The following is a 10295-nucleotide window of genomic DNA, read 5'->3' on the forward strand; positions in this document are numbered from 1 at the left end:
CCGACTGGTTCTCAGCCTGAGAACCCAGACGAGTCAGGGGGCTCACAGCAGGAGGGATGGACTGTGCAGAAGCTTATCTCAGGGTGAATCCTACTATCTCCAGTTCAGAGTCCTGTGTGTGTTTGAAGTGCAGGACAGGGGGCCGGCAGACTGGGACCAAAGTACTTCTGGAACCACAGCGTAACCCCAGTAGGCTGATCAGCACTCCAGCACTGGTCCTGAACCAGTGCTGAGGTGGGAGGACTCCACCTAGCCAGGTACCACCTTGGTTCCTAGGTGGTACCTGGCTCTAAACCTCCTGCCATGCTGGACATATAGAATGTGGTCATAAACGCCTTCATGAGGAAAGCAACATCTCCATGTTTATGTCTCTCTTATGTCTGTCCTATTTCAATGGACAGAAAGCAATTAGTGATTCATTAACTTGTGTTTAACCGTGAGTTTGAGCTGCATCGTTATAGTAGCGTGTCCGATATAAAGCGTTTACAGCGGCCAACCTTTGTCAAATCCCACACGTCGGCTCTGGAGCGAATCCCCAAGACAGTCATTGTGGGATATCTCATCAAGTTGAGAGCTCTGCTAATGATAATTACATTCCTCTGGGCAACAGGTCAGATTTTAGGGATTAAACATTGTTTATCATAAGCCCCCAGATTACTCCTGATGGCTTTTGTATTAAATGTAATCCTAAATCAAAGTGCCCCAAAAGCGTCTATTCTCAGTCCCACCCGCTGTCTGCTTTCCCGGGACATCAGGGTGTTCTGCCACCGACGGGGTGAGGTCACCATGACAACTAGAGTACCGTGGTGGTGAAGAGGCTGAGGCGAAACTGGGGCTCCGCGCTGAGGAAGAGTAGTAGGACGGCGGGCTGCAGGGAGACAGCAGGGGGCCACGACCACGCTCACACAGTGAACGAAAGGCTGAGGTACGAAGTTCCGCTGTCTGTATCTACCTTTACCTTCAGGGCATTCTCAGACGCTTTTATCCAAAGCCACTTACAATAATTCCATTTGTCAGAAGTAGGAGAAACAACAATATTTCGCTGTCGGTACAGTAAGGAAGTTCATAGAATCGAGTGCCAAGCACTAACAATCACTAGGTTAACCCATTCCCCATATACAACAGAGCTAGGATAAGATGCTACACAATGCTAAGTGACAGGACGTACAACATACAATAAGAGTGTATGAGGGGTGTGTGGGCGGGGGGGGGGGGGGGGGGGGGGGGGGGGGGGGGGGGGTAAGGGGGGAGGCTATGCAGAGTCAAGGTGAACTCTGAACATCAGTATGCTCCAGTATGCCTATATGAACCATACAGGATTCTGTTAAAAACGTTGGGGAATAAACTGCTCTTTATGCAGTCTTTAACATTAACGGTAAAGACCGTCAGGAGGAGGTGTTTAGACCAATCAGGGCATCTCTTCACTGATTGGTTCGGGGAATCCATCTTGCCTGTCAATCGAAGGAGTGTGAATGTAACACTCTATGGTGGAGAAACATAGGGAGGGAGTAGTAGAGTGGCAGGGAGGAGCAGAGAGGGAGGGAGGAGCAGAGAGGGAGGAGTAGAGTGGGAGGCAGGAGCAGGGAAAGGGAGGAGCAGAGAGGGAGGGGGAGGCAGAGAGGGAGGGAGGAGCATAGAAGGAGGAGCAGAGAGGGAGGGAGGAGCAAAGATTGCGAGGAGCAGGGAGAAAGGGAGGGGGAGGGAGGGAGGGGGGAGCAGAAAGGGAGGAGGAGCAGAGAGGGTGGGAGGGGCGTTTCTTGTTCATAATTTGCTCTCTTAAAGGTTGTATCAGCGATTCTAGGTCGAAACATAAATGATCACATTCATCTGATCTTTCCTCACGATCCACTAGCTGCCCGCCCCATAAGCAGGCCATATCTGTAGGCAGCCTATGCTCCGAGATCGTACACAAAAACAAATACTACCAACCATTCAAAACCAAAATAAATAGTATTCCAACCAATCACCGACAAGGAGTGAGTGTTGTGGGGTTTTGCGCTGCATTCATGATAGTTTTTACTGGATGCACGAAACACGGAAGGGAGGGGCGAGCTGGCTCTGTTTGTTTGGATCTCGCTGCCATTACAGATGTGACATCACCCACATCGGTGATACAACCTTTATCTCTCAACTCTCACCAAGAGCAATTTTTATATAAAGTTATTTAAGGCAAAGCAAAGTAACACTTTGTCTGTCGTTCATGCAAACCTGAAGCTACCGCTAAGCTAGGTCGCTGGAGGTTAGCCTCGCCTCGGCTACAAGTGGCTCTCTTTCTTTGCCCTTGAGGAAGACGGCATTACCAGACAATTAAATAGATTAACATTAATTACACCTAGCAAATGAGATTATCCACAGCTGTCAGAAATCACACAGACACACAGACACACACAAACACATTCATACAAACACACACACACGCAAATATTTACACACACACACAAATACACACACACACACAATACAGAACAGACACACTCCACAAAACACACAAACACCACAAAGAATAAATGAAATACACACACATGCGGTCAGCGCATGGCTGCCCCCCTCCATGAATAATTTCATTATTTCATTAAATAAACTTCATTAGTGACGGCCAAATGAGGAGCTCACAGCCCTGCTGGTGAACACCAAGCTTAGGAGAGAGATTATGAGACTAGAGAGCTATGCTAACCATGCTACATAACAATGCAATGAGAACAGAGTGCTAGGCGAACCATGCTACATAACGTTGCTATGAGACTAGAGTGCTATGCTAACCATGCTACATAATGATGCTATGATACCAGAGTGCTGCACGAACCATGCTACATAACGTTGCTATGAGACTAGAGTGCTACGCGAACCATGCTACACAACGATGCTATGAGACTAGAGTACTACGCTAACCATGCTACATAACGATGCTATCAGACTACAGAGCTATGCTAACCGTGCTACATAACTATGCTATAGGAGCAGTGTACTACACATACTATGCTAGAGTTAAAGATGCTATAAGAGCAGTTTGCTACTCTAACCATGATACATAAAGATGCTATCAGAGCAGTGGGCTCTTTGTGTGATTTGAGACATCCACCTGGACCTGCTGATCAACACAGATCTGCATCCAGGGGCGGAGCTTAAACATGGCATCGCCTCTCCAGCGCTGACCATGGACTGAATGGTTGGCTTGCTGGGAGGTATTTCTGCAGGTCACATGTTGATATGGGGAGCAGGATGGGTAGTGGCGACTCCTAGCTGAATGGTTCTGGGTTCTATCCCCAATGGCCACAGCCCTGGAGCATTGTCCTGGAGCGAAATGGCCCAACCCCTCTCTGCTCCTTAAAGAGTGTATCTGGGTATAAAGGACCAGATAGTCCACAAGATGTATAAAGAGTAGATATCTCCTCTTCTCCTCCAGGCCTTCAAAGCAGGACCCTGGAAACCCCTCCGGGCAACGGGAGGACCTTGGGAACAGCAGAACATCCAGATAACTCCAGTAAGACGTCCTCCCAGTAAGACCCAGGTCCTTCCAGTAAAACCCAGGCATCCCAGTAAGACCCAGGTCCTTCCAGTAGGACCCAGGTCCTCCCAGTAAGACCCAGTCCTCCCAGTAAGACCCAGTCCTCCCAGTAAGACCCAGTACTCCCAGTATAACCCAGGCCCTCCCATTAAGACCAGGGTCCTCCAAGTAACACCCAGGCTATCATAACAATAATTACCATAATTGTTATATTATATATAACCATATTAGGATATTAAGATGATCGTCTTTATGTTGGCTTGATATGCCTGTGTTTTCTCCGACCCTCCAACAGGCCATGGAACCGAGAACCAGAACCTTGACGACCAACAGAGACGCCGTCTGACAGCTTGCTGCGCCGCCGCCCCTAGAACCCAGCAGACCGCTGTGTGGAGGAGTCAGCTGGCGCCGGCCCGAGGGGACCAGGTCCTCCAGGCGAGACGGCCGAGCGTCAGGCGAGCCTCCTGGGCCTTGAGCCAGAAGAGTGCCCTGGTTCAGCTCCACGAGCTCCAGCCGGGCCTGCAGTACCAGACGCTGTCCCGGACCGGCCCGGGTCACGCTCCGCTGTTCTCCGTCGGTGTGGAGGTCCACGGGCGCTGCTTCGAGGGCCAGGGCTCCACCAAGCGACAGGCCAAGAGGAGGGCGGCCGAGTCGGCTCTTGGCTCCTTCATCCAGCTCCCCAACGCCCCCCAGGCCCACGCCGCCCTGGCCGGCTCCTCCCCCGGCCCCGTGGACTTCACGGCTGACAGGGTGGACGCCGCCGGGGCTCTCCTGGTCCTGTTCGACCCTTCAGGGGCCGAGCCCGGGGACGGGTCCCTCCCCGGGTCCAGCACCAGCAGACGGGCCGGCCGGCTGACCCTGGGTCAGCTCTGCTCTGAGAATCCCAAAGTCCAGGAGAACCTTCCCAGATGTCCCTCAGGGCCGCCCGGTCCGGTGGACCTGCTGACCCGGCGCCACCCGGGGCTCCGGTGGGCGTGCCTCGTGGAGCGGGGGCATGGCAGCGCGGTCGGGGGGTTCCTGACAGTGCTCTGGGTGGAGGGGAGGGTCTTTGAGGGCCGCGGTCGCAGCAAACGACTGGCCAAGACCCGGGCAGCAGCGACGGCCCTGCAGGCACTCTACAGAGTTACTGTGGAGACAGAGAGGAAGCTGCTCGGCATCACTTCCTGTAATGCTGCCACCCAGTTACCTCAGGTCAGTGGTCCGCTGCTCAATATGGTGGCGAGTACGGCCCCCCTGGTGGTTGATCACCATAAGGCTCTCTGAAGCAGACTCAATAGTCGCCGTGATGCGCCGCTGGTGAAGTCCACGCAGGGCCTCCGCCTTTATGGTCCCCATTTAGCCCTGACATCGGGACTCTAGGGGAGGAGGGGAGGGGAGAGGAGGGGGGAGAGGTGGAGGGGTGAGAAGCAGGGGAGGTGTGAGAGAAGGAGAGAGCAGGGGGGAGGAGGGAGTGGAGGAGGAGGGTAGGAGGGTAGGAGGGGAAAGCAAGGGGGAGAGGAGGAGGAAGAGGGGAGAGGAGTGAGAGGAGGGGAAAGGAGGACGAAGGGAGAAGAGGCAGTAGACAGGAGGTGTGAAGAGCATATTAATGGGAGCCATAATTGTGGAACATGCTCATTACAGCTGACCTTGTGTCGCCAGATGGGATTGGAGTATAGAGCCTCTACTTAGGAAAACATTATTGTTTGGTTGTATAGTTGGTCAATTTTGTGACATTTTACATTTTCTTTTGTGTGATTTGACTCTGTTGTGCTGCCTCTACAGGAAAGCCAATAAGGGCTCAAACATCCAATGATCCTCCAAACACACACTTTGACCCAAACACCTGATCCAGGCCTTTGAGATTAGATCAGGATCCAAACCACACCAGTTACTGTCGGACACTGAAGACGACCAGCTGAGTCGAACAAATGCAGTCCTACAGCACTTTATGAACCACTGTGGCCAGAGCACTGTGACCTCACCCTCCCGCTGCGTAACATCACATGTTCTTCTTCAGTGGTGTGGTTCAGAGTGGTCCTTCACTGACCTCGCTGCCTGCTGTTCTCCAGCTCTTCTCAGAGGCCGTGTTCGACCTGGTGAGAGAGAAGTACGCCGAGCTGACCCACAGCTGGGGCTCTACCTCGCACGCCCGCCACAAGGGCCTGGCCGGGGTGGTGATGACCCGAGGTGGGTGCTGCATTCAAGTTTCCCTTCAGCGGTAACTTCACCAGAGGTAGGTGAAGCGTTGAAGGACAGTGGGAACTGGGAGTTTGCCTTCAGCGGTAACTTTACCAGAGGTAGGCGAAGCGTTGAAGGACAGTGGGAACTGGGAGTTTGCCTTTAGCGGTAACTTTACCAGAGGTAGGTGAAGCATTGAAGGACAGTGGGAACTGGGAGTTTCCCTTCAGAGGTAACTTTACCAGAGGTGGGTGATGCATTCAAGGACAGTGGGAACTGGGAGTTTCCTTTCAGAGGTAATTTTACCAGAGGTGGGTGAAGGGTTCATTGGGAACGGGGGTTTATCCTTTCTTTGGTCTTTAAAGTAGGAATATGAAAAATATATATATCTGGGTAAACTCAGTTTAGACTCAAAAACTGACTGATTATACATAATCTCAAATTCCTAGCTCCATTTTAACGCCTCTCTCCCCATCTCTCTCTCCCCCTCGCTCTAGGGTTCTCCCTGCAGGGGGCCCAGGTGGTGGCCCTTGGCTCCGGGACCAGGTGTCTGTCTGGGGGGGCCCAGAGGGACCAGGGGTGGCTGGTCAACGACTGCCACGCTGAGGTCATGGCCCGGCGGGCACTGGTCGGGTTCCTCTACACCCAGCTGGAGCTGTTCCTCCTGGGGTGAGGAACGACAACGGGCCCTAAGCGGGAGGCATGCTGTGAATCCAGAGGATGAATCCTGAATCCAGGGAGTGAATCCAGGGCAAACTCAGTGCAGAACACAATGCATGTTCACTTAAAAATAGTACTTAGTAATGTGTAGCATCTTATCCTAGAAATCTTTAGTACTTAGAATTGTATAGCATCTTATCCTAGCTATATTTAGTACTTAGCATTGTGTAGCATCTTATCCTAGATATATTTAGTACTTAGCATTGTGTAGCATCTTATCCTAGCTATCTTTACTGTATGCGGGGAATGGGTTAACCTAGTGATTGCTAGCGCTTGGCACTTAGTTCTATGAACATCCTTACTGTACCGACAGCGATATATTGTTTCTCTTTCTTCTGACTAATGCACTTATTGTAAGTGGCTTTGGAGAAAAGCGTCTGCTAAATGCCCTGAATGTAAATGTTGTAAAGTTGAACCCTATATTTCACAGTGAACCCTGGTGGTCCGAATGACATTCTGCCTCATCCTGCATAATTGACTGACCCCTGTGATCCTCCTGCTGCTACTCTGCAGCCCGCGAGCAGAGGCCGTGGAGCGGGCGGAGGACTCGGTCTTCAGAGAGGGTCCGGGCGGGGTCTTCAGGCTGAAAGAGGGCCTCCTCTTCCACATGTTCGTCAGCTCCTCGCCCTGTGGAGACGCTCGCCTCCACTGCCCCTACGGGATGGCCGCCATGCGTAAGGAATACCCTGACACCTCATGTGGGTCCTGGTGCCGCACAGCCTTATGGGAAAACCCATACCCACCAATCAACCGTCTGATGCTTCCTTGAGGCGATGCCGAGTCTACGTAGCTGTGCCCATGCCCGGCTATAAGGTCATCGAGGTCCGGACCTCCGTCATTTCTCTAGCGATTACAATTTAATAAGAAACTAAATACAGCTGTATACAAAATCAGCGGTTGAAGACTTCTCTGAGATGGGTAAATGCCCCGGACCCCGATTTTTTTCAAACCCTGGCTACAGCCATGTATGTACCTAGCTAGGTTGTGTCCTATGCCTCCTACTGAATTGGGTCATTTAGAAAAATGTTCATTCAGTGGAAAATGAAAAAGCTTCATTCTCCACCTATTTACAAAGTATCCCCGCAATCAAGACGCAGCCTGTAAGTGTCTCAAACTTCAGAGGAAATTAAACCAACACGACTTCCTGTCCGCCAGACCTCAGTGGCAACAAACCAGCACGGAGATTCCACTGTCGCCTCCGCATGAAGACTGCAGGAGGAGAGGGAACACTTCCTGTGAGGCAGCAGCCCAGAGCCAATCAGGACGGGGGGATGGAGTCACCGGGTAAACCTCTCATCACCATGTCCTGCACCGACAAAATAGCCAGGTGAGCTGATTTAAATCTTGTTCGGTTATTTTGTGAATATTAATACTTCCCAACCGGTGAACTCCACCAACAGGTGTAGTCCACCAACAGGTATATTCCACCAACAGGTGTAGTCCACCAACAGGTATATTCCACCAACAGGTATATTCCACCAACAGGTGTTTTCCACCAACAGGTGTTTTCCACCAACAGGTGTATTCCACCAACAGTTGTATTCCACCAACAGGTGTATTCCACCAACAGGTGTTTTCCACGAACAGGTGTATTCAACCAACAGGTGTATTCCACCAACAGGTGTATTCCACCAACAGGTGTTTTCCACCAACAGGTGTTTTCCACCAACAGGTGTATTCCACCAACAGGTGTATTTCACCAACAGGTGTTTTCCACCAACAGGTGTATTCCACCAACAGGTGTTTTCCACCAACAGTTGTATTCAACCAACAGGTGTATTCCACCAACAGGTGTATTCCACCAACAGGTGTATTCCACCAACAGGTGTATTCCACCAACAGGTGTATTCCACCAACAGGTGTATTTCCCATGTCCCCCCAACAGGTGGAGTGTGCTGGGCCTGCAGGGTGCCCTGCTGTCCCAGCTGGTGGAGCCAGTTTACCTGTTCAGTCTGACGGTTGGGGGGCTCGGTCACACGGGACACCTGGCCCGGACCCTGGCCTGCCGCACGGCTCGCCTCCCACACTTGGCCCTGCCCTACCGCCGGACCCTGCCGCGCCCAGGCTGTAGGATGTTACTAACATTACATCTAACATTACATTATGAATGGGCTGTAGGATGTTACTAACATTACATCTAACCTTACATTATGACCAAGCTGTAGAATGTTACTAACATTACATCAAACATTACATTATGACCGGGCTGTAGGATGTTATTACCCTTACATTATGACCGGGCTGTAGGATGTTTCTAACATTACATTATTATGACCGGGCTGTAGGATGTTATTACCCTTACATTATGACCGGGCTGTAGGATGTTACTAACATTACATTATTATGACCGGGCTGTAGGATGTTATTAACATTACATTATTATGACCAGGCTGTAGGATGTTACTAACATTACGTTATTATGACTGGGCTGTAGGATGTTACTAACATTACATTATTAAGACCGGGCTGTACGATGTTGCTAACATTAACATAGCTTTAGGATGTTACTAACATTACATAATTATGACCGAGCCCACTGTGACCTCTGCTCTCTCCCAGGTGTGTCCGGCAGCGAGCCCCGCCCAGGGGGGCGGTCCCCCGACCTCAGCCTCAACTGGACCCTGGGGGCCGGGGAACCGGAGGAGCTCAGCACCTCCTCGGGCCAGAGGTCCGGTGGGGGGGGGGCATCCCGCCTCTGCCGCCGTTCGCTGTTTGCCCGATGGCGGCGCCTCCAGCAACAGGTGGGGGGGGGGGGGGGGGGGGGTTGACGCTCTCCTCGTTACCGTGGAGACGGCTGAGATTTTTCCACCCGAACGCCCTGAAAACAGGATGTTACCACATTAGCGCAGTAGCTTCACCGGGACATCAACCTAGCCAGGCTAGCCCCCTGACCTGAGTGCTGGAACCCCCTGACCTGAGAGCTGGGCTCCCTGACCTGAGAGCTGGGGCTCCCTGACCTGAGCTCTGTGGCTCCCTGACCTGAGAGCTGGAGTCCCCTGGCCTGAGAGCTGGAGCCGCAGGCTGCGTTCCAGACCAACGAACGGAGAACCGAGAGCCGTTGTAATCGAGATGTTTTAAACAGAGCAGCATGTGTCACGTTGTTATCGGATGAAAGTTGTACTGGGATATCGGAAACACACTCACCAAATTAAAAAAAACCTGCTTTAAAGGAAATTAGTTATATATTTAATTATAAAAAAACGGGACCAGGCTGCTAGAAATCAGCAGTTTTAATCAAATATGCTAACGTTTAAGAAAGAGCGACCTCCATACAAGAAACACAAGTGTGACATAATGCCGATGCATTAGCCTAGCGGTTCCAATCCCCTGCAGCGGTCTGAGAGTCGGCTCCATTAAGGTGATGTATTTCACTCCCAGATTAAAGCTACGATGGAGCAAATGGCCACGGTTTAAAATGTGATGATAACACGGAGCGAAGCCTTGCAATTATTTAGAAAAGCATTCAAATCACTTTGGACCAAAAAAATACCCAATACAACTAAGCACCAAACTATTAATATCACACACAACAGGACTGGAGTACATTTTGGAGAAAGAAAGAGAAAACACAGATTGTTTAAGCCTAATGCTAATAACATTTTATATTGTAACAGTACAATGTTATCTTGATTTAATGTTTTTTAAATTAACGCTTAACATCCTCTCTGTCTGTCTCTCAGCTGAAGGGAGAGTCGTGGTCTGAAGACTCGTCGTCATCGATGACCTACTCCGGCTCCAAGATGGAGGCCGGCCGGTACCAGAGCGCGCGGCGGCGGTTCGACGCGGCTCTGCGGGCCGACGGGCTCGGACCCTGGCCAGGGAAACCCCCCGAGCTCAGCGGGTTCTCCGTCGGCGTGTGACTCACGGTTAATACGACGGGTTACGAGTTTGGAGTCTGGTCGTCGTTAATTCA

The 10295-nt window shown here is 51.3% G+C and overlaps 1 protein-coding gene across 1 annotated transcript; it reads left to right on the plus strand.

Moving 5' to 3' along the window:
• Nucleotides 1-3163: 3163 nt before the first annotated feature.
• On the plus strand, nt 3164-10242 carry LOC307085730 (double-stranded RNA-specific editase B2-like; the record flags this gene model as incomplete). The annotated part of the gene is made up of 9 exons (XM_079750593.1): nt 3164-3182; nt 3801-4696; nt 5554-5671; nt 6160-6331; nt 6896-7080; nt 7538-7709; nt 8268-8449; nt 8942-9123; nt 10063-10242. The coding sequence occupies 9 exons, from the start codon at nt 3164-3166 to the stop codon at nt 10240-10242; spliced, it is 2106 nt and encodes a 701-aa protein (XP_079606719.1).
• Nucleotides 10243-10295: the final 53 nt, after the last annotated feature.

This window comes from Pollachius pollachius (assembly GCF_949987615.1).
Source record: "Pollachius pollachius genome assembly, chromosome: 14".
Taxonomy (NCBI): domain Eukaryota; kingdom Metazoa; phylum Chordata; class Actinopteri; order Gadiformes; family Gadidae; genus Pollachius; species Pollachius pollachius.